Source organism: Alligator mississippiensis, chromosome 4, assembly GCF_030867095.1.
Source record: "Alligator mississippiensis isolate rAllMis1 chromosome 4, rAllMis1, whole genome shotgun sequence".
In the NCBI taxonomy this organism is placed as follows: domain Eukaryota; kingdom Metazoa; phylum Chordata; order Crocodylia; family Alligatoridae; genus Alligator; species Alligator mississippiensis.
The window spans coordinates 234,295,534-234,320,868 of record NC_081827.1 but is presented as its reverse complement, the minus strand read 5'-3'; the positions used below and the strand labels follow the sequence as shown (position 1 = coordinate 234,320,868).

Genomic DNA, 25,335 nt, shown 5'->3' with positions numbered 1-25,335 from the left:
TGTAATTTTTCATTTACTGTTACAAGTATTGTTAGATGACTAAATACACTGAAAATTAAAAGAAACAGAATAGTGGAAGTTTATTTCATGCTGTTCATTACTTTTTGTATATAGTACTTGCCTCTTTAAGAAAACATTATATTATACAAGTCTCTGGAAACACTAGGTTTAATTTACTTCGGCCTAACATCTTTAGTCTCAGTGGCAAGGAAGGAATTTGGCTCATTGCATGTATATGTCCTGTAAATAAAAGTTTCTTCCAGATATGCAAAAGTAACACCGTTTCACACAGTGGCAATACCTCAGTTACTCTTTCTTGCTGTAGACTTACTTAGCTAATAATAATCCTTAGTTTAATTCACTATGATTTCTTTCAAGTGAGAGATGGGCAAGGTACAAAACATGATATTGCTTGAAAAAGATTTGTGCATATTTTGATATGTTCTTTGTCATTTTGAAACAAATCCTCTCCGGAGATCCCTCTCTGATCGGATCATTGTCAATGATATTATTACTTCATATATTGCACTGCCTACTAAGCCTTGTCTTAAAACAGTTCCCCCAAACCTTTTGGGAGATGGAGTCCCACACCATGACACTGATAACAATAGTCACAACAAGGCTGCATCCTCATCTACTTTAAAGGAGCAAGACCATTTATATCACTTGAGGTGCTGTCAAAATTCTTCTGAATTTAAACAGCACTACTCTTCTTTACCACATCTAAGAGCAGAAACTATTGTTTAGGGCTCTCCAGAGTGGGGAATGTTCATTAGAGTTTCATATTAACATACAATTTCACTCCTAAACTGTTTACACTTGCCATGTAATTGGCTTGAGGAGATGCCAAGCTAAATTCACTGGTGGGAGTTTGCTATGATTGCTATAAAATAAAACAATATGGTTCCTTGTACCAACTCATGACAACTTATCAGCTCCTTGTGGATCATGAATCTGATTTCAACACTTTCATACTCTCAAAGTTCAAGGGCACTGAAAATGCCTCTGGTTATACTCCACAGTTTTTGCTCTGTGGGATTTGGGGATGCAACTCTTGAGTAAACTGCTTCTGGGATGATTCCCTCATCAAACATAAAATTCTGTATGAAAGTTCAGGAATGAGATGACACTTGAATCAGCATTCATTCAAGTAGTGTCCTGGTACCCTACAATTCAATAGGTAGGGGGATTCAGCTCAACACTCTTTCAGGCTGAGCTTAGCAGTATTTTCAGCTTACTCAGTCTACATCCTACCGTGAGGTGCCAATTTGGTCCATGGATAGACTGTCACAATATGTATCAGCAATATTTTACTTTCAGACAATACTCATTAAACCTAGGAGAGCAGCTGCCTGTTCTAACAAATCAATAATGTACAAGAAAGACAGGTATAGAAATACTATAAACTATAAACAAAAATATATTTTTAAAATGTCCTTGGTTTTTTTTGCAGGTTGCTTGATATATTTATTGAAGCCAAATTTAAAAGTGGTCTCACAAAGCAATGTATCTATTCCATGTTGAAACAACCCAACACCTGTGGGAAACTAGGTATGCCATCAAACCCTAAAATTGTCATTATTCTTCAAATACCTGAGAGTTGTGTGTCAGTTGCCAAAAAAGAATGCAACTATAATCCATCTCTGCTTTATACACTAGAGCTAATCCACTACTTTTGCTATGAAGAAATAAAGAAAAAATAAAGATGTGGTCCTGCAAAGCCTCATTCAAATGAATAAACTTTACAACCCTGCAAGTATTCATTTGAGCACAGCTTATTCCATATACAAGGCTGTATCAGATCTGGGCCAAACTATGATTATCGTTTAAAAACTCAAGTTATGAATATGCATATTTCACTACATAGCGAGTAAAGAATGCAGTTCTCCAATGCCCATCTTTTTTACTTAAGAGCATTAAAATGCATGCTATCTTTTACCTGGTGTTTCACCTTTAGGATCATGTGAAACGGCTCTCAAAAAAATGTACACTTTAAGACTGATTATGTTACTGCAAACCCCACTAGACAAGAGATTGATTTCTTCATTTGCTGTTACAAATGAGTATTTTCTCTTGTCTTTGAAACAACCAGCATATAGTTTCAGTACATAAATTAAATACAGCACAGTGAGAGAGTTTTAACAAAACGTAGAATGAAGTTTCAGTAATTATACGTCAGCAGAGTTTGGTTTAATGACTGATTTGTCACTACAGAAACAAAATTAAGTGAAAAGAACACAAAATTCAAGCCTCAATCAGTTGAAATAAGGATTTTAAACATAAATTATAGATGAGATTTTTATCCTTAAAAATGGACAAAGATCTGAATGTATCAAAGAGTGTTGAAGATGTATTGTAAATTTGCAAATGCATAGTAAAGAGGTTACAGACAAAGCTCTAGTTCCACTTAGGGATTTTTTTGTAAGTACTGTCAGTCTTCCACAAATTTCAGTCAGTAAATATCTGTTTAATCACACAGTATGTATTCAGGGAGCACTTTTATATACATATGCATACTGCCAATCACTGACTCCTAAAATACTCAAAAAACAAATAAAAGCTTATTGTCTGATATTCTGCATTTATTGGACTAGTTGTGACCTTGCTGGCATAGTCTATTCTACCAATGACTGTATATTTCTGTGAAAAGGATCCCTGTTTTGGGCTCAAAAATTTATTGAAATAGACTTATTAACCTTGGTTTGTCCTTTAAAAATACTGATTATTATTACAGAGAAATATTCACAGTGGTATTAAGGGGAGACTAAATAAATAATTATATTCTCAAGGTAAACAAAAAATAAACAAACTTACCAGTGAGATGGCTTATATCACAGCATGCTAACACACAAAATTTTAATTGCCAAAAAAGATTTAGCAGGGAGAAGACTGTGCCCAAGTAGTGCTTTGACAGTCTACCCATATGGATAGATTAAGTGCCAAATTACTTTGGAAAGCAGAGTCAAGCACAAGGATTAAGTGATATATAATTTGTATTCTAGCCCTAGTGGCATACAAATCTGAATTCATTTAAAACGGCAATAATCAGATCACCAGCACTAGGCTGGTTTAGCTCAGTTCAGAGGGCTGCCCTGCATTTTTATTGAATTGGAGTTTATATAAGTTTTACCTGCACAGGTTTCATTTGATTCATCTTCATTATTGCCACAATCATTGGTTCCATCACAAAGCCACCTCTTGGGGATGCAGCGATTATTCTGACACTTAAACTGATCATCAGGACAGCTATGATTGACTATAGAGAAAGAAAAAAAATTCTAAGCATGTAATTAGAGAGAAGTTGCTGAAAACAATACAATGAACTGCACTTATTAAAGAATTTGAGATACAATTAATACAATTGCCATCACATCTTAAAACTGTATTGCATATGGAAAAAACATCTAATCCCAGAGAAAGACTCAGGGTCTCTCTACATGTGCAGGTAAAGGTGCAATGGAATCTAATGCACGATCCACACAAGCATGGCAGGAGGTGCTATTGTGGGATCACACATTAGATCCTATTGCTCCCTGTCACTGGCGCAGGGGGAGCCTGGGATCCCCCCCATAGCCCATATTGGCTGCAAGACTTGCAGTGAGGGCAGCACTGGGAACGCTGCCTCTGTTGCGAGCCATATTGGGTGTGGGGCTTGCAGCAGTGGCAGCATTCTCCCTGCTGCTCCCACTGCAATCTTCACAGTTTACAAAGCTGCCCATTGTGAGTATAGCAGTCGACAAGGTTTGTAGCGGCACTAGTGTTCTCCCTGCTGGAAGGCCCATGCTTACAATGCTGCCACCACTGCAAGCCTTGCCAACTGTGGGTCTGGCAGCAGTTGGTGAACCCCTGTGGCTAGGAACCCCTCAGTTGATGGGGCTCCTAGCTAAAGGAGAGCAGTTGGCTACACATTCAATTAATGATGTATTTAGGACAAGCTACAAAGGTATTAACTTTTTGTGGAATAACTGTAGCTTATTGCTTGTTTTATCATGCCATTAATTGGTTGAACAGGTAGCTAGGTCACAACTTAAGGTGGGATTACCTGGTTAATCACATCTTAAAGTGTAATGTGTAGACAGGGCTGGACTGATGGATTTAAAATATAACAAAAATATTTTACATATCAAGAATTCTTCTACATGAGTGTACATCTGGACAAACTATTCAATTAAAAATTACAAAAACCATGTGAGAGAGAGAAGAATATGGTTACATAAAACTTTATATTCTATATAGGAAAAGATGTGTAAAGAAAGTTGGTGAAATACTGGCTTCACAGGGTCCATGATAAAACTTATACTGACTTGAAATGGGGCAAGATTTCACATTACATTTTTCATAAAAAAGTTCATTAAAAAGCCCAAATTGGGCTTTAATTATCAGTTTTTATCAACTGAGGATCTTCCCATGACAACCAATAGTGATATGTAGCATTTTACATTAACGATTCAAGTGGTTTGAGACCCTGGATGAGAACTGTAATAATAATGCTACGATTTAGATTCATATTTTCATGAGTTTATGCTGGACTAGGATCATTTGACTTTTCAAAGTTTTCTTTTTTATTACATATAATTTGGAAATATAACAATGTAAAATAAAAATAAATCTGGTTTATAGCAATTCTATCATTTGAATATCAATTTGTCAGGTATAGCATGAAGTAACTTAATCACTTATAGCAAATTATTTTTAAAAACCTTATTAAGTTACCAAAAAAAATGAACCTTAAGCATTGTTTATTACATTTTTCCATGGTATTTAATATGAATTTTATTATATCATTATTTACAACTACATGTGTTTACACTAATGATCTGAGAATATGTAATTGTGAGCACTGTACATATCGACCTCCAAGAAAACACTTTTATAAAGGAATGAATAACATAAAGAACAACAAGGAAAACATTAAAAATGTCAAACTAACCTATACAGACAAAAAAAAAAATCTGTTGGTAAGTATTAACTTTCTAATAGATGGACACACCAGGGTTCCATCTTAATGGTAACCTGCTGTGCTTCATTGAATCTAAAAAATGAAATACAGGCATCCTGCATCTTACACGTATTTAACTTGCGCGAATTCAACTATACGCAGGTTGGGGGGGGGTGGACTTGAGTCTGCACACGGCGCTGCCGCTTAGATGGAGGCCTGGCCACCACCACGCTGCCAGCAGTGACTGCCTCTGCCTCCAAAACCTCCCACTGCTGCCACGGGGCTGTGCCCAGAGCCGTGTGGCCGGCCGCCGGGCATGGTGGTGACCGGGCGGCACGCAGCCATCCCCACCGCCACCCTGTGCTGCGCCGCTGCCGTTGGCCGCACAGCTCTAAGTGTGGCTCCGCAGCAGTGGTGGCGGGAGGTTTTGGAGACAGAGGCAGTCACTGCTGGCACGGTAATATGCGATTTCACTATACGTGATTTTCATCTTTACGTGCTGCCTGTAGAATGTAATCCCCGTGTAAGATGTGGGATGCCTGTATATCCTGAACTTAACTTTCAGACTTCTTTGCATTTATCTCAAAACTGACAATTTTAAGTCAAGTTTTGGTTCTCGATAGTTTCAGTCCAGTGTAAGAAAAGTGTGCTATTTGTATACCTATTAAATATTAGTCTTATTCATCAAGCAATACAAAATGTTACCGCATTTAACTGTTTAGAGCTTGATCCTTCAGCTTGAAACTTCTGAGTTCTGTCTGGGAAGTAGGACTTTTGACTTCAATACCCCCTTGATCTGGCCTCTAGTGGACAGAGAACTAGAAAAACAAGCCTCATCCTTTTTCTCTCTCAGACAACTGAAGGGTTCAGTTTTGCAGACTATGGATTTCACTAGAACTTCTGTGTACAGAGGTGTAGGACTGGGCTCTATTTCCAAGTCTATTTCCTTAAATCAAGATTTTTAATGGACTACCTATTGGACATATTTTATGCCTGTTAAAGTTAGTGGAAAATGTCCCCCTTAACATTAATGTGCCTTGGGGGAAGCAAGGCATTGCATACATGAGATTTAAATTTTTTAAAAGGTCAATGTCTGCAAAAAAGTAGGAAAAAAGGACACATTACAACAGATTTAGTTTTCAATTATCACAAGGAAATAAGGGGGCAAGAGTTACTCACTAACACAGAGCTAGCCAATGATTCATATTGTAAAAGATAATGCTAGGGGTAACCATTAGGCCTCTGTGAAGCGGAAAGTATTCGTTTTGGATTTAGAGGGACACTGATTTGATTCGGTGATTCGAATCACTGTCCCAATTTGATTGGCTGAATACAAAGATTTTCAGTGCTGAATCTTATTCAGCCATAGACTATACAGGCAGGCAGTGCTGGCAGGAGTAGCTGGGGGAGCAGCCGGACTAGCCCTAGCTTGAGCCAGCAACCATGGGAGATGTCGCAGCTCGTTTGGCTGCTCCCCTGGCTACTCCACCCCACCCCCACCAAGGTATGGCAGGCAGTGCTGGCAGCCCCCGGAGAAGCCATGGGGGCTCAGGAGAATGATTGGGGAGCTGGGGGGAATGATTGGGAGCTGGGGCGAATGATCAGGGAGCTAGGGGATCAAACCGGGAACTGGGGGATTGAACTGGGAGCTGGGGAGAAGCCCCTGTTCATTCTCCCAGGCCCTGATCATTCCCCTCAGCACCCCAATCATTCCCCTCAGACCCCATGGCTTTGCCCAGGGCTGTCAGCTCGAGCTGTGGCTCGTTCGACTGCTCCCCCCATCTGCCCTTGCCCACTGGGGTGAGGCAGGCAGTGCTGGTAGCCCTGGGAAAAGCTGCAGGGGCTGGGGGGGAATGATTTGGAGCTGGGGGGAATGATTGGGGACTGAGGGAATGGTTGGAAGCTAGGGGATCGAACTGGGAACTGGGGAAATCAAATTGGGAGCTTGGGAATCAAACCGGGAGCTAGAGGGAATGATTGGGCACTAGGGGAATGAACAGGGGCTTCCTCCCAGCTCCCTGATCATTTCCCCCACAGCATCTCCTGCCTTGCTCCAGTATGGGAGCAGCCAGACAAACCATGGCTTCTCCTGGGGCTGCTGGCTCAAGCCATGACTCATCTGGCTGCTCCCCAACCTGCTCCCACTGGCACTGCCTAGTGCCTGCCTGTACAGTTTATGGCCACATCTCCAAATCTCTCTGTATAGATTCAGAGGCTTCCAATTTGGTTTGGAGAGTTTAATGGGTCTTCCGATTCAATTCAGATTTGGAGATTCAGCTGCCAAATCGGGCCAAATGTCCTCTGAATCAAATCGGCTACCAAAGCTTCTCACAGCCCTAGTAATCATATGGACACATTACTTGTAATTAGAGAGATAGTTATATTATATACAAAAAACCTTTGAGGTAGCAGGTCCTCAATTAAATGTAGATGAATGATGGCAGTAATCTAGTGCAACAAATACTATATCATGAATCAAGGTCTAGACATCTGCAGTAGTAAGGAAAAAATATTTTTAGGCAAAGTACAGAGTCAAAAATCCCAAGGGGAGAATCGATTCAAACTATGCAGGTTTCTCTAAGCTGCACTGATTGGATTGGGAGAGAATGTAACAGTCCTTTATTGGTGTGAGGGGGGAAACAGATGCCTGCACTGGCCAAGGCCAGGAGGCGCTCCCTGGATACTGCTGAGGGTGGCTGAGCTGAGCCAAGCTGGGGCCAGCCCTGATTGGTTGAAGGGCAAACTCCACCAACCCCCTCCTGTCATCACAAGTTCTCCACTGCATCCAGCCCTAGGCTTCCAGAATGGGTCACAATGGCTTGCCAGGCAGCCCAGCTGGCAGCAGCATGAGGGAAACTGAAGCAGGTGGGGTGTGGGGGTGGAGAGGAAAGAACTGAGGCTTTGGACTTGTCAGACCACAGCATGATGATCTGTAAGGTCCCTTCGGCCCCCTCACTATGAAACTATGGCTTCTGGCTGGAGCAGGCAGAGAGGGAGCCAACAGAGTTGCTTCCTTCAGGGTCTACATGGCCCCAGCTTGGCCACCACACAGTTTTGAGCTGGTGGTTGAGAACAGGTGGAGCCAACACAGAGTCTTTCCTCAGGGTCTGCATAGCCCGCAGCTCAGCCAGCACACAGCCCAGAGCCGGCAGGGGGGCACGGGGAAGCCAGCACGAAACCTTCTCTCAGGGGCAGCAAAGCCCCGGCTCATCCAGAACACAGCCCAGAGCTGGGGGGGGGAATGCAGGGGAAGCAAACACAGAGCCTTCCCTCTGTGTCCATATAGCCCCAGCTTGACCAGCATGCAGCCCAGAGCTGGTTGGGGGGAGGTATGGGGGAAGCTGACCTGGTGTTTCCATTAGGATCAATCATGGAGAGGGGGCTAGCAGGGACCTGAAAGAATCCTGGGATGGCGTGGGGGCTGTGGCCTAACTTGAACTGGGAGGGGATCTGGGACAGAAGTTCAATACATCAGTCTAACTGAAACTGATTATATCTGACACTACATCCAGGTCTATCTTAAACCAGGTCCTACCCTTTTGAAACAAGTCTATGTGCACTTAACTTCTGTTCCGTTACAGGTTTAGACTGGTTTCCAATCATTTATACTGGTTTACATGCCATTTCTCTCCCTAGCTTTAAATGCTTTTAAAATTAATAAGAAATATTTGTTATAATGAAAATATAGGGAAGCTTATGGAAATATATTTCTAGCAGGTATGAAATTATTTATGATCTGAAAGTCATCAAAAGGCAATGTTATTAATTCCTATATAACTAACAAATAAAAGATAATTTTTCCTTATTTCTAACTATATATATGGGCAGCATCCAAAATCTATGGCTCCAAGAAGCTAGCAATGACAAAAAGATGTCTTCCCTCCCTACATTGCCTCTACTTTGCACCTTTTGGCTCTCCTTCTAGCTCATATTATTATAGCTGAGCTGGAAAACTGAGGTGGCAGGGCAGAGGACAGGAGTGCACCAAGGACTGTATTACGTACTTCTAAGGTAAGGCAATCTTGTGTGTGCTGCCCCTCAGTCCCGCTTGAATTTACTAAATTAACTGGCTACAAAAGTCACATTTAAAGACATCCAATAGTTCACACAACCTTCACAGAAGGTGGAAGCAACAGCATCTTCTATTCTAACCTTCAGATACTACAGTCCCTGATTGGTCTCTGGGTGGTAATACTCTTAAGTTCTCTCTCTGTAGCACAACTGTAACAAAAAAAATGCAAGTAAAAGACAGCTCTTCCCTTCAGCTTGAGGTGGAGAGAGGAGAAAAGCTGGACAAGATCTTGCCAAAATGGTAGTTAAAGAAATATAGAGAAACAGATAATAAGGAAGAATCCCTTCTCTCAAAATTATGGATTGCTCATCCAAATAACCTTATATATATTGGGCTCCACAGGGTTTTTAAGGGAATACCAATCAGAATTAGATAAATGAGGTGTTAGCTATCCTAAAGGCACTACCCTTCTACAAGCCTAACAATATCTTAGTGGAATTCCAGTAAACTGTGGATTGGGGTCACATTAATTGCTCCTCTGCAGTAAATAGCTCCTAAGCACAGCTGTTTTTTATTGCTAGGGGGGCAGAAGCTAATGGTAGTATGGTCAAATGACAGTCATACTACTGAAGGACAACAGGCAGTTGGGACCCAAAAAAGAGTCGCTATGTCTGTAAATGCCAAAGTGTGGGACCAATTACTTCTCTGTCACTACAGTGGCAGATCACTTGCAGTACCTTTTATCTTTTTTTTTCCTTAGGAATTTTGTAGGATAATTTTGGTATTTCTGCTTTTGTGCCTTGTAGATACATAAGAGGGTTCGAAGAGGCAACTTTGGAGACTTGTCCAGGGTACAAGACTCACAGACCCAGGATGCCCCTTCCTGTTCTGTGTCCTAGTGGGTGGCTCCCCATGGACCTTTGGGATCTCTACAACTACAGGGATTTCTACTGGTAAGTGTTTGTAAATCCATACTCACCTTCATTATAAATATATATATATTTAACCATATATTATAAATATATATATATATATGGTTATGTTTACACAGCAAACTATCAGACTGGCAACCTGCTGAGAAGCAGGATAAATTAACCCATACTCAGCTCTGTACTGCTACAGCTATATTTCCATTGCTCAAGCTAGTTTAAAGCTAGCTTTGATTTTATCTATGCTACATTGCAGCCTGCATTCTAGACATACCCCTGGTGTTCTCTACTGTTTCCAAATCATGGAAATAAAGGCTTATTTGCTTCCATTTAATTTTTTGCAGGAGGGAATATTTCTCCAAAATGTCAAATGAGCTGTTTAGAAATTAAATTTACCGAGTATGAAATTCTCACTAAATCCTGTTATCTATTAGGAAACATACCTTGTATAATTTCATAAGGGAAGAAAATAAAGGCCTGATCCCACAGTGCCTGTTTGGACAAGACTCCCTCTGAGATGCTATTTTGGTTCTGTGAAAAATGTGAGATTGGGTCTTCACTTTATTGTTAATAAAAGTACTATCAAAGCCAAGAGAGAGTCAGGGATGGTTGCAGTGTTGGGGGAGAGAAGGAGAAAATCAAAGGGAACAAAGATGTGAGGATAACTTAGAAACCATAAGTCACTCACCTACTCTAGTCAAGTGCACAGACAAAATACTATACCATACAGGCAGGGGCAAGGGCACGCAGTACGATAATGTTCTTAGCCTTTACGAATTCATTTCTATGTGCACACATACCTTTGGATTCCTTCATTTCCAGGTTAGAGATAACTACTGAGGTGAAGACTGATAATAGGTCTGCTTAAAAGTAAACATTTATCTTACTGCCGTGTTTATACTTTATCACCAAATTTTCTCTACTTAAGATGTATATTTCAGAGATATTTTAAATCAAGCCATGGCATAGACACATTTTCTTTAGAAAAGAAAAACATAACATCCATATAAAGGGCACAAGCTATTTCCCAATCTACCATGAATACACATAGCTGCAGTGAAATCATGGCAAGCTGTAAGATGACATGACAAGGACAGTAAGGTGTGCTCAGCTCCATTTTGTATCTTGGTTTAATAAACCTCTCTCCCTCCCCCGCTTCCCCTTTCCTTGCACTCTCTCTCACTCATCCATTCTTTATGATAAGTTTTACTTTGCAAGCTAAAGATGTTTGGAAACATGACATTTAGAATTACAGTAATCTTTGCAAGCATATCCTTAACATTTTAGTAACTTTTATCCCTGCTTTTTGCATGATTCTCTCAGTGCGATTAAGGTACAGCAAATACACAGAATGTACTTAGTATGTGACCCTTTGCTAGCAAGCTGTGTTAAGGATGTTTTGGAAGCACACTGTAAGGAAAGATTAATTAATGCCCTTAGCAACAAGGTGTTCCAAATCTGATAGTACTCATGAAGCAATTTAGTGCTCAATGTGACTGGAGAGCAAATCACTGGCATTATCTGGGTGATAAAGTCAGACTTTGAAAAGAACTATAGACATTTTTTTTAAAGTCTGACCATACTAGCAACAATATTAAAAAAAATAAATAAATAAAAATACAAATTCACTTTAATGTCTATACAGTTAAATATTTCCCATTACAATTTGTTCTGCTCATATTTACATAAATTTCTGATTTAACCCAAACTGCAAGTGTAGTTTCAAATTTAAACTACAACAGAAACCACAGGAAAAGGATTATTTTTATCATGCTTTTTCAGGTGAGGTATGTTATATTTGCAGATTTGAAACCAAGTTCTGATTTCATTGTAAATCCAGGTAAATCCAAAGTAACTACCCTGAATTGTTCCAAATTAACAAACAGTGAGAATCAAAACACACTTGGCCAACTTTACTCAAATAATTTACTTCATATAGTTATAAATAAGTATATCCTTCAGTTCAAGAGCTCTTGGCTTTGAACAAGATAAACTATGAAAATGCTTAAATTATAGTAAAAATACAGCATTGTGTTGAAGGCCTCTTCTACTGTCATTTTATTGTAACTCTTTAGTTCACAGTAGTGGAGCTCATTCCTGGCTGAACACATCTGTTATTTTTAACAAGTAGTAACTGCAAAGGAAGCAAGGGAAGGGGAAAGTGCAATTAGCTACAGTACTTGTACAAAGTGAAATAAGAACACACACATACTCATCAGCCTCTCAGTATTGAGAGAGAGTGTTTTCTTGGTTGAGTTTCTATTGTGCATATTTAAAAGCATATGGAAGTATTTCCTAGAAGCTGAAACAAAGATAAGCTTTAGACTCCTTTGATGAGGCAGTCACCTTTCCTTCAACCTCTTTATGTTATATAAAAGGATCATAAGTAAATGAACCCCAACTGGATGCATCAGCATGTGTGCTTTACTGTGGAGTAGACCAATTAGCTCTGTAGTAAAGCATTGCTGTTTACATGTGTGCCGGTTGGTATTAGGGCTCATTAAATTAATTAACTCCAGCATAAGATAGTGATGTTGGAAACACTACTATCTTATGACGGAGTAATTTACTGAATTGAAACACATGTGTAGATGGTGACTGCAGGTGTAAATTGTGCCTGGTTAGCCCAGCCAGCTGGGGTCCTGCTTCACCCTGACTAATATTGCTGCTGTTCTAGGCACATGTGTACACACTGCGCCTGGGAGCAGTTTACCGTGGCTCAAACTGATCCAGAGTTTATTGTGTCACATTAATTGCACTTATAGAAGCACCCACTCTCAGGAATCCTAGCAATAAGCCCTGCCCACCCTGCCTGGCCTGATGAGGTAGGTCAGGCCACCCTTACCTGCCTCTGAAGTGCAACAGGTGATCTATTTAAGAACACTTTTAGCAAACTGACACAGGGTGCTCTTTTACTCCCAAGTGCTGTGGTTGCCTTTCTTTATTCCTGGCCTCTGTCTCCTTGCTTCAGACTATCGGCTTGATCTGGAACTCTGCCTCCCAGCTTGGACCAAATGTTCTCAACCACTTCCCTAGCCCCTGAGCCAAGCCACCTACACTACGTTTAAATTTCACTTGCAGCCTTGAATTCACCAATTTGACTTGTGCCGTAATTTTTGAATGAACAGCCACAAGGTTTATCCTTAGTCTTTTGCAAGCCTGGCATCTAGAGGACATGAGGGCAAAGTTGAAACAGTGTTATACCCTATAGCCAAGGGAGAGTGCAATTTCCCTTAAGGGCCTTCCCAGTCCCCAAAGCAGCTCTGGACCAGGTGGCAGCAAGTGTGGCTTATGCCACGTTTAACTTTCTAACACTGTCTTAAAAGCTCAACTCATATCTATGCTGTTGAGCTATCAAGAGATAAATTCTGTCTACTCGCTCCCACTCTGTCTGCACCTGAGCTTCTCAAGGTGACTCAAAGAGGTTGTAAGCATGCACCTCAATCCTACTCTCAGACTGCATCTTGGAAATCTTCTTAACTGGCTACTCATTGCAACTCCCTGGCTAGGGCTTGGCCACGGGCAAATACAAAGGGTATGGTTTTTGACAGCTGTCCAAGGCTCATCAGAGTGGTACTCTAGACATGGCTGTATAAGGACAGCACAGAATCTCAGCCATTTCTTTACATTCCTTGTCACTCAGGGCTTCAACTTTCTGCTTTTCAGATGACTTACTTCCATAAAGAATGCTGGTTTCTGATAAACTACCATAAAACCTTATTTGGTCTAACATTGTTTTAAACACAGGGAATCTTCTTGTATTGGGGCCAGTTTGTCTCCATGGGCACACACGGACACCCAGGAGCCCTGCACATTCATTCAGCAGCTGAATTTGATCACTTCCTGGGTTTCAATGCTGCTGGTACCACCTGTGAAAGCATTTTATACTCAAATAAAAGTTGAGGCTTTTTCCCGCCAATTGGAAGCTCCTTATCTTACATTCACATGCAAGTTAGATCTTTTACACTTATTGGGCACTTCAAGAAGTGCATTTTAAAAGCCTCCCTTGTGCCAAATAGGCTCTGGTTTGGATGGCTAAAAACATGTATGCTCTCTTCCAGTTAAATGGCCTGGAAAATATATTGAGAGTAACTGACTCATTTTCCCAGTATTTAAAATAAGACATTATATTAAGAATTAAGGATGTCAGCACGCAGATGGATATGCTGGCAGTGAGCCTCAAACTTCCCCTTTTTTAAGTTTAATAAAACACTACGTTGGCCCAGAAACTTATATGTCTGTGGTGCAACACTACAAACAACAAGAGGCCATTACTAGATTGAGATTCATACTAATGAGATTTGTAGTTGTCATGGGCAGGTGGTGTTAGATTCCATATTTGGATAGAAATATGCTTTTGTGGGAAGAATGAGATTTAGTTCTTCAAAGAACATACAAGACCACAAATAAAGATTTAAGTAATCGGAGTGGAATGGATCTCTTCATTAATGGAAAAACGAAATACTGGGCTAATAAGGAAAAACAATATGGCATCTTTCTAATACTTCAGGGCCTGCCTTATATTCCTTACATGTATCTGTGCTAATTGCACAAAGAATAAGAGCTAAAATCAAATAGAAATTTCTTCTTCTATTGTATTGTTCATTGCTCCATTTTATTTCTTGTTTTAGATCATGATATGTTATGTTTTGTTTTAATTTGGTGTAAATTGGTAGAATGGATAATCTTATTATATGCTTTTAGTAAAAAGTATGATATACATACACACACACACACACATATATATAATGTTTTTAAATTTAGAAATTATATAATTTTTCTTCATTTTATTGCACTATTTTGGTGAAAGCTATAAATAAACTACCACAACTAAAGATGACTTAAAACAGGGAAATATTTGCTTAGTATATAATGGTGTCACAAGCACTAGTTAAGAAATATTTCTAATATGCTTTGAAATTCTTATGTAAAAAGTCCTAATGTAAGTCTTATGTACTGCAAATAAATTCTTTGCATCAGCATCAGGTGTACCAAGCATTCCAGTTCTACTTTTTTTTTTTTTTTTAGTAGAAAATACAGTCATTGAGGAGGAAAAAAAAATCTATTCTGCTGGTATTTCAGGTCCCAAATGCCCTTTCCAGGATATATTAAGCAGTGAAACTGTAGTATTGTGTTCCAAACCTGTCTACTCTTTTGGACACCTTTCAAAACTCCACAGCCAAAAAGCAATGAACTGTTTAAATAACCTTCTGCACAGTGTAGTCAATGAATTCGGTCTTCAGTGTATTCAAATACATTTGCATTTTTGCAAGAAAAGACCCTGCGTGTGCCCCTAACATACCACAATACCACTGACTTAGAACACACAAGGAGTCACTTTTAGAGCACCAGAAGGGACAACCCCAGGATCAGAGGCACAAACACTATTTTGAGGCAATGCCCTTATTTTAGGCTATGAAACCATTACATTCCTGTCTGCTTACATTGTGAGGCTAATGATGCCATTAAGTGGCAGATTTGCAAGAATTATTTAATTATTACAATTTCAGCCTTTTTTCCCTCAGACTTTAATCTTTAGCTCAGACTTGAAGTATTACATTGGCAATTTTAAAAAGGAAAAGGAAAATGGAAAATGCTCTTTTAATAAGCAGAGAAACACGTACAACAAATCTCTGAATTCTCATCACTCCCATCTAAACAATCATCATCTCCATCACAGCGCCAGCGGTCCTGAATACAGCGCTCATTGTTACATTGAAATTCTCCAGGTTTGCACAATTGCAGTAACACTTCTCCAGGATTAACTGTGGGGGAAAAAAGAAAACCAAGAAATATGCATATTAAGTAGCTTGATATTAAAAAAAAAAAAGCAATGTTACCTGCACATAAGTAGATATAAATTATTCCTTGTACTCCATTTCTTAAGAATATTAAGTTTTTAGTAAGCTTTGCATAATTCCATCTGGAAACTACAGCAGCATGTTCATCTGAAGTTATGGTTTATGTACTTTATTTTTAATAAATAGGTGAACAGGAACTTTTTTTTCAAAGTTACAGAAGTTCATACAACAAACCAGACATTGCAAAACAAAATTCAGAGTGAGTTTAAAAATCACATTAAAAATTAATCAAACATATACATGAAGAGAGCCATAGATGCCAGAACATGGTAAACTAAGTCCCAATTCTTAATCTCAAACCACAAGTCAAGCAGCTTGATTATATGCAAGAGATTTCTTCCAGAGGAACACTTTGGGGTGTAAAGATGTTTTCAAATGTAAAGAGTTACAGGGCTTGTTACATAGATGATCTAGGAAGAGGTAATAAAAGGAATAAGAGAATAATGCACAGAATGTTATTACAGAGCAGTGAACACCCTTTCTCCTGCAATCTGTGATTAGGTATGATACGTAGTGCTCAACAGTCGAAACTGATTCATTCTTTGATTGAATTTGTTTCTAGAAAAAGGCAAGGCTATGGGAAAGACATGTTAAGTGATCTATAGCTGGGGCTTTCATTTAGTTTCCCTGCCAATGAATTGCATGCTGGTTTAAGCCTTGTTACTTTTACCTTTTATCAAAACTTTTGGTAGCAGAAAGTAGCTGCCACTACCAAACATGTGCATGCCTATGTCATTGTGGCACCACCCAGCAGCTATGCTGTCAGGTCATAAAGTTCACCCTAGGAAGGTAGAAATCACTGAAGAGATCTTGGCAACCAGTAAAAGGCATAGGATTGTCTACATGCCTTTTGCCAGTTACCGAAGAGAGGTAAAAGTTTTAACCAGATCTGCAGAAGTTGTTTAATTTTGCGGGAAGGAAGGAGGGTTCTGTCATTGCAGCAGAGCACTAGAGTTCTGCCGGCAAAACTTTGTAGTACAGACTCTCCCTTACATAAACAGCTTTTGCAGCATTGTTCCTCCCTCCCTCTCTGATGAAGTAAGTTGCTGCCTACAAAAATATATGCATCTCTGATCTAGTTAGTCTATAAAGTGCAACTCTACCCTGCCTTCTCCCTTTAGTCCATTAGAACAGGAGTTGGCAATCTGAAGCCTGTGGAGCCATTTGATCCAGCCTGTGGACATGAGGCTTTGGTGGCGGGGGCCTTTGGCTGTGATCGCTTCCTCATGCCAACGCAAAGAGAAGCTGAGGAACAGGAGGTTTCCCCATACTGCCATGGTGGTGGCTGGATTCTAACACCTGCCTGCCTCTGACCTTAAGGCCATGTCCAGATGTGCGTGGACATTTGATTCCCTGGGGACAACTAGTGGAGGTGCATCTTGTGCCGCAGCTAGTTGTCCTTGGGTAGTGCCTATCCCATGTGCACACTGGTGCATGGCACGTTACCCTGGGTGGGGCAGGGGAGGCTTAGGCCAGCACTGGGCTGCCCCTAGTAGCCTTATCTGGGATCCTGGAAGCCTCCTGGGGCTGCAGCAGTGGAGATCCTGATGCACAGAGCCTGGCCAGCATTGAAATACAGCTCCAGCTGGCCAGGTTCCAGTTTCGGGCAATGCAAGCTGATGCCATGTGTGCCACACTGCTTTTTTCCTCTGTGGGTTTTTCTGCACTGCCCCACTGCAGCGCAGAGAACAGACATGTCTGCGGCGCCACATATCAAACAATCACACTTGTCTGGATGCAGCCTAAGTAGGTTATTCCAGCGCACAGCTTAAAAACGTTGCCGACCATTGCACTAGAGGGAATTGGCTTGCATGACTGCCAAATGTAGACAGAGGAGAACTGCAGAGATAACAAAATCCTCACTTTGAATACCACTGATTTTATGCATGTGTCTTCTCTGCCATTTGGAGCTCCATCTAAGAGCCTCAGTCCTGGAAACGTTTGTTTTGAAATTGCCTAACAATACAGTTCCTGAAGGATCTACACCTGATAAAAGGCCAGTAGTAAGTAGGCAGTCTCTATTTCTGCATCATTTAAACAGTATCGTGGAATTTTCTTATGAGCATTATAGGCCAGCAGCTGCTCTTATGCTTTTCTCACAAAATTCAGATTGGCTTCAATACGCCTTTTTTATGAACATGGTAAGTGTATCTCTAGCTATATATGCACCAGTATTCACTGTCCAAGAATCTGTCCCAAGAATATGCAGCTATACCATGCCATGAGGAGAATAAAAATTAAACTGTTAATTGCACATTTATGAATAAAACAAATTAATAAGCTATATTCTTGTTTTGTATAGACACAAATGAAGTAGGTCAGAGATGTTTAATATAATGGACAAAATTATTGAAAAGATGAATAAAAATTATGTGCTATTAGGAAAAAAAAAATCTCTTTATACAACTATGTATTGGACAGATTCCAGAACATTAAAACTGGGAATTTGACAAGTTGCCCATATTATATTGATGGATTACTATCTTCAGATGGTATGTTTACATTTTATTATCTGCCCAAGGGTCCTTCAGCAGTGTTTCAAAAACAGACATCCACTCAATAGATTATTTTGAGACAGAAATGCACCAATCTAAGAATTTATACACACACACACACACACACACATATACACACGTGACTTTTTCAGACTTTGAACTTGAACATTTACTATGCTTGACTAATAGAAGTAAATATGTGAGTATCCTAAACTACTTAAATGCCTTTAATTATGATGTCTTTTCATTTTGATCCACTGTGAGATATAATGAAGAGCTTTAGAAGTACTAAAGTTCTTTATTAAATTCAACACTATGGGATGCTTTCAAATGTTGTACCCTCAAATATTATACATTTAATAGTTTGTCACAATTTTCAAAGTTTATTACATTTACCAATCTTTTCCAATTAGAAAAAAAATATTCACAAATGGTTATTTGCGCTATTTAGAACCACAAAACAGCAATAAAGTTAAGACATCTTTAAAATTTCATTTCATCTTTAGGGTTTACTTTATCCCTCCCTTAACTGTAATATTAAATGCAGCATTCTTCAAGAAATCTTACTCATGCAGGTTGTACTGTTTTCCTGAAGAAACTGATTATCAGCACAGGCACAAACTCTGCCTCCAGGAATGGCTAAGCAAAGCATGCTGCAGCCTCCATTATTCACACGGCATGCGTTGTCACCTATGAAACAAACAAAAAAGGAGAGTAACCTTAAGATCTAATAGTTCAAAGGCCATGCTGTAACAAGATAGCTTATATTGAAAATAAGTGACATGACTAGAGATTCCTTTATCTGTATGAAAAAGGTTAGTGTGATAGCTTTACTGTTGCTGTTATAGTACCCTACAGATACAAACAAAAATGATGGTATCCATTTACATCATTCTTTTTTGACATTAAGGTATGAATAAATATTAGCAAGATCTTTACAGGACATAGAAACATAAATTCAAAAATTAAAATGCATTTAGTTGTTTCAAAACACACGAGGGCATACAATGAAAAAGAGAATGAAGCATATTGGCAGATAAAATACAAGTGCAAAAAATGTGACTACAATGATTGACTAGGTTATTATATCCCAGGCCTCAGGGGCTAAATGTCTTACGTGGACAGTAATGAGGAGGAAAATATACAGTAATAAAATCATGCTATAAGCAATAAATATCTAGCTCAAGTGAACAAATTATCATGGGGTGGCCCAGTATTCATACTGACTGAGTTTCGCTAGATTAGGATCCTTCTTCTTTCATATTTTTCAAATCTAATTCTAATGTGGCATAGTACAAAAAGTTAGAAATAAAAAATAACAACCATGATAATAAAGTTGAATAGAGAAATGACTGTATAAACTTTTAAACATCACTTAACTTCTAAACTCGGATGCAGTCAAGCCTGATACATATATTTTCCCCTACATCTGAGACTGCTACCATTAAAAAAAAAAACAGCCTCCAGTTATGGTCATGTTTATTGCATGACCTTGAAATCAAATATGTAATATTTTATAGTGTTCTTTTCTTTTGTGTATATCAGCTGATTACAATTTCACATGCCACCTTACACTTTCTTATTTATCTAGCGCTCTGTTCTGAACACTGAAAAACTGAAATGATGGAGAGAAGGCAAAAAAATCCATAATGGAAGAGAAATAAAACTAAATGTTTAAGTATTTCAGGGTATGTTTTGCAGTGTTGTGAATGGGTGTTAAGCATGCATTACTACACAGTGAAACATTCTCCAAATTTACTACTTTGTGTGAATTTTAAATTGTAAAGAACAAATAACTGTTATGCCACTATTGTAATCCTTTGATATATGAAAAAGATAAGCAGTAACTGGCGTGTTATTCTCTGTTGTGTTATAAAGTGACACTAATTGTAAAATAATTACAATAATTATATAACCTTAGCTAGAATTAAATTGAAACACATGTAGGTTTTAGGTCTGCATTCCTTATACAGGCAAAATGGGTACTTGTGGCAATGGAAGTTATGAGTGCAAAAGAAATGACATATCAGGCCTCACATTGTTTATTTATTTTATTACTGGAGGACTTCTACATTTTTATGCATTTTTTTGGTCAAATCGTATCATGTTCTTCTTTTGAATTTGCAAGAAAAAAGTTAGGGACTTGAAGAATCCCTTACAGGGGAGGAAAATAACAAAATTTACCTTTTTATCACATCCTAGTGAATCTGAAATACTGCACATAATCCACCAGCCAGTATTGATGTTATATAGTCTCACCTGTGCTCAGCTCAGAGTACATATGGATTTGTTAGAGTCTAAGGGCACTGACAGATGTGAAAAAAATCAACCAACCAACCAACTAACCAACCAAACACGCTTTACTGGAAGAAGCAGCGTGTTAATTTGACCTGACTCCGCAGCTTCTGTATAGACTGCATGCTTCAGTGGGGTTTCTGGCACTTTTATCTAATAGCTAATTCAATCAGCTATTAGATAAAAGCACCAAAAAAGCCCTGCTGAAGTGCCTGATCTAAGCTGAGAGCTGGGTCAAACTAACTCAATGTCTCTTCTGGGCATGCGCTGGGCTTGATGCAGGGGCATGCCGATTTTGAAATAAAGCACTTTTTATGTCTGTAAGCAGCCTGAGAGCATGTCTACTTGTAAGCTTAAATGTGCATTAGCTCACTGTACTGCGCATTAAAATGTCTCATAAAAACCTGTGCAAATATGCTAATGTGCAGTAAAACAGGCTGCTGCATATTAAGCGCACTAAAAAAGCATGCACTTTTATTACTGCACAATAGGGCAAATTAATGTACATTTATTTTCTACCTCATAGTGGAGGTACTAAATCTAATGTGCGTTAGGAAAAATGTATTGAAACACATGCAGACACACCCTGAGACTGACTCAGCAATCTATAAAGACTCATGCTAGTTCTGTACTGCCATGGTTCAAATCTCTATGTCAGCCCATATTGCACACTGTTGGCAAAAAGTGCAGTGGTTCTCAAACTTTTTATTCTGTGCCCACCTTCAGGCCTCTGGCCAACCCTACAATAGGGCATCTACATGTGCAATTAAGGTACATAAATAAACTCCGGGGCTTATTGCTCCCAGGCTCCACGTCTTCATGTCCATGTGGGATCGTAGCATGCTGAGCCAGGGCAGAGCAGCCCTGCCTGGCAAGGATTCCAGAGCCCAGGGGCTGCTCCCCTCTGGGATCAACATGCTGCAGAGGGCCTTGCTGGGTCAAAAGGGGAGTTCGACCTCATGCCCCAGCCAGCTGAGACTGTTTACACGGGCACTGCTATGGAGTAAAAAAGAATAGTACTTGTATTTACAACTACTATTGTTCTGCTGAGTAAATTAGTTTACTGCAGGCTAATAGGGGTGCACATGTAGATGCACAACATTTACTGCACAGCTAATTAGCCTACTGTGCAGTAAATGTCTCATATAGATGTACCCTATTTCTAGCAAACGTACCCCTCTACCCAATCACATTTCCACACTCTACTCCTAACCAATCCTTGCTATAAACATTCCCAGTGCCAGGCTGCACCATATGCGTTAAATTTGCCAAGGGAAGCAGAAGAGTCACATTTACACAGGGATGCATATGGATTTATTAGCTCTCTGTCTCAGCATAATGCTGCAGTAAGGTGACTCTGCTGCTTCCTATGTCATAGCAAGCACACACAGAGCTGTCTAGTGTTGGAACATTTGGTGTGGGCATGGGTTACTGGCATGGATGTGAAGTCCAAGTGAAGCATCTCCTGTGGTCCAGTTTGAGAACTAGTGGCATAGCACACACATACATCCTACAGTCACTTAATGACTAAGCAAACTGTCACTGACATGATTCTATGGCTTTGTCTACAGTACAAAGATATATACATGTTTTGCCTGCATGGCCATGTTGATTAGGGTTGTAAGAAGGTCAAATCTCCTAGCCAATGTAGCTATGCCTGCAAAGCCACTGGTGTAGACACGTTCTTGCCAAGAGATGAGGCCTTTTGTCAGCTTAAGTTATGTCATTCAGGGAGATGGCCTAGCTATGCTGGCAGCAAAATCCCTTTCTGTTGACACACACTGCCTCTTCTCACTGGGGGCTCATTTTTTATGTAAATGAGAAATCGTGGACATGGAACTAATTTTATCCAAAGTATTTTGCTACAAACAAATTCAGGGTAGGTTTATACCTCAAATTTGCTGTGTCAAACACACTCCAGTGCACTGTGTGCACTACCTATGCTGAGGCTCTGCAGACAGGCTCATTAGTGATGCTGAGAGAGAGCAAAATAGTCTTCCTGCAACACAATGCAGTTTTTGTTGCTCTCCTTCCCGTTTGGAAGTTAGGGAACAAAGAGCAGCGTGGCATGCTTGAATGTGCTGCTGCCTGGCATGGTAGATCTGTGGTAGGGAGACTTCCTGTATAAGATGCTGTATTCTTTACTTAACCAAAATAGAATTACGCGTGTTGGGCATTTTATTAAGTCATCTATTGGGAAACTGATCAGTCTTAATTACAGTAAAGCTGTACGTAAATGAACAAATTATACCAAGTTGAAAGGGGAATGGAGGCACTTTACCACATATCAGTTAATCTGCTTTAATTGTTTCATGCTTCCTTTTTATTCCATAGTAAATGGAACTTAAATTTCAGGTAGTGCTTCTTTTGTTCAAGGTAAGCTGCCCTGATTAAACTTCCACCCACTGCAGGACACATGAAATAGTTACTGCAGATTTGATTACATGCAGCAAGTCCCTTCTCCCTTTTCAGTTGACATAATTTATTTATCTTTCTACATCCTAAATGGCAATCATTAATGTGTATTCAATCAGTTCCCTCGGCAATACAGTAATTAGTTTTGATAAAAGGAAACAAACAGCAAAACAAGTTTAAAAGGGAAGGGAATTGCATAGCTTCTGTCTACAGCAATACACGGTATCATTCTTGCATGCTTAGATGGATGGAATAAGAGTAATATGCAGCACAGAAACAAAGTCACATACACCGGCTATAATCCTAAAACAGTCATACACCACACAGCAGAATATGGAAACAGCTAGTTGTAGGAGGAACACTACAATTTCACTAAAACTCTTCTCCTTTTCCTAGAGTAAACATTTTCTCCCACTAATCACAGGGGATGCATAGTGTTGATTTGTTTCTGCAACCTTGAATGGGCAACAGGAAGATTAAGAAAAAAATTGTCTGTCTGCTTCTGTCATTTGCCAGGCCCTACTATCTCATACTGTGCGCCAGACATGCTCCGCTTTCAAGGCTTAATCCAGAGATCATTAAAGCAAATGATACAATATCCATTTGCTTCAACAAATTTCGTATTCCTTCCTGACTTCTGTATACCTCCAACAGCATTTAGCTTCTGCTTAAACTTAGGAGTGTACAGTGTTACATCTCTATTAATAAACTCATTTTAGTCCAGTAAAAGCGGTTGGTAAACATCGTTCACAATACTATGTCTACTCTAAAAATGGTGTAGAAACTTAAACCACATTCAATGAGGTTTAACTCTAGTGTGATACGGGCTGGTCATGTTTAAATGAATGCTTGTACAGTTCCCCTATCAGTAGAAGCTTCCTTACTGTTGTCTGGGCATCTGACTGTGCACTACTTCCACCCCAACCCCACCCCAACCCCTCCAAAAAGGAACAGTCGATGTCTTAGTCGGATTCCACTGATCCAGTGGAGTCAGAGACAAAACCCTTTCCCCTTTCAGCCCCCAGGCTACCTCTCCACAGCCCAGGGGCTATGCAGCAGTTAACCTTCCTGCCTAAGTAGGCATGGGGAAGCCATACACCAGAACCGCCTGGACCTGCCAGCACCCTTTGGGGCACATCAAAGCTGGCACCTGCAGTCCACATATGGTGGCTGCAGGCATGAAGCTCTTAAGCACTAGGGCCAAAAGCATGAGTACAAAAAGCCTACCCCCCTCCATGCTACTTGAGAACCTTGGGCCTGCAGCCTGCATACATGGGGTGCAAGCAATGGCTGGAAGAGGGACAGGGAGGAACAGAACCCCAGTGTGGCACTTGAAAGCCCCATGCCTACAGCCCCATACATGGTGGCAGTGGTAGGATTTCCCATGACCAGGGCACCAGGATCACTGCAGTCAAAGCTCCCCATCCATCCTCAAAGCTTCCACTTCAAAAGACAGCAAAACTCTCTGGGTCTGCCATCCGACAGTCTGGCAACTGAGAGGCTAGGAGGGAGAGGATGTTGTTAGGAGGCGGTATGGTCCCCTGGGGCCACAGCCAACTGCAAAACACAATGGGATGCATGCTCTGGGGACCACTGGCTGGATGCCCTCCACAGTGCAGTCTATTTGTAGGACAGGCAGTTTGCAAGTTGAACTCTTGCATGACCTTCAACCGTAAGAGCTGTCAGCTGCTTATTCTAAACTGTTTAATTTTCAGTGGTCCATGAGAACTCTTGTATGCATCCTTAGTTGGTTCACAAGTGCTGCTGGTATATAATCAACCACGGATAGGTAGTCTATAACCATTTATGACTACAACTCCTTTGTGCCAATACAGATTTCAATTCATCCATTACTATTTCTACAGTTTAAAGCCTCATCTTTTAAAGGTTTTACCAGTATTTTCTCCTATATACTAGTATTTAGCACCATTCCCCTTAATACAGACCACAAGTAAGGAGTGTTTAGCAAATAAGAAATGTTTTTCATAAAATGCTCACCTATTATACCCAAGAAATAATGATAAAAAGACAAAGTTTATTTTGTCCTATACCGCGATTCCGAATAAAACAAATCTTAAAAAGGTATAAAACATTTTAATGAGGATATTCAGTTAACTGGGAATAGCCTATTTGCCAAATATACTCTCATCAAGCACGTTCCTGCACAGTACAGTGAGGATCACTCAAGAATATAACAAAACAAAACAAAGTTCATATTTTTAACCTGGTCTAGAACACATAGTTTATTCAAGGATAAAGAAAGTGTTTTCACATTATTCAGGGTCCAAAAAGAAAATCAAAATACAATTATTTTATCCCATCTTCTTTTCAGGATGTAGAGTCCAGTCTTGGTGCATGGGACCCAACCATGGCAGCGCAGGGCCTGATG

The 25,335-nt window shown here is 39.9% G+C and overlaps 1 protein-coding gene across 5 annotated transcripts in view; it reads right to left on the bottom strand.

The window, feature by feature from the left end:
- LRP1B (LDL receptor related protein 1B) overlaps positions 1-25,335 on the bottom strand; it is a 1,609,743-nt gene that overhangs the window by 658,457 nt on the left and 925,951 nt on the right. For all 5 annotated transcript variants that reach the window (XM_019480601.2, XM_059727405.1, XM_059727406.1 and 2 more), the window contains 3 exons: positions 18,804-18,926; positions 15,505-15,645; positions 3,131-3,256 (listed from right to left, as the gene is read on the bottom strand). In XM_019480601.2, the coding sequence (XP_019336146.2) occupies positions 3,131-3,256; positions 15,505-15,645; positions 18,804-18,926 (390 nt within the window). The remainder of the gene's footprint in view (positions 1-3,130; positions 3,257-15,504; positions 15,646-18,803; positions 18,927-25,335) is intronic.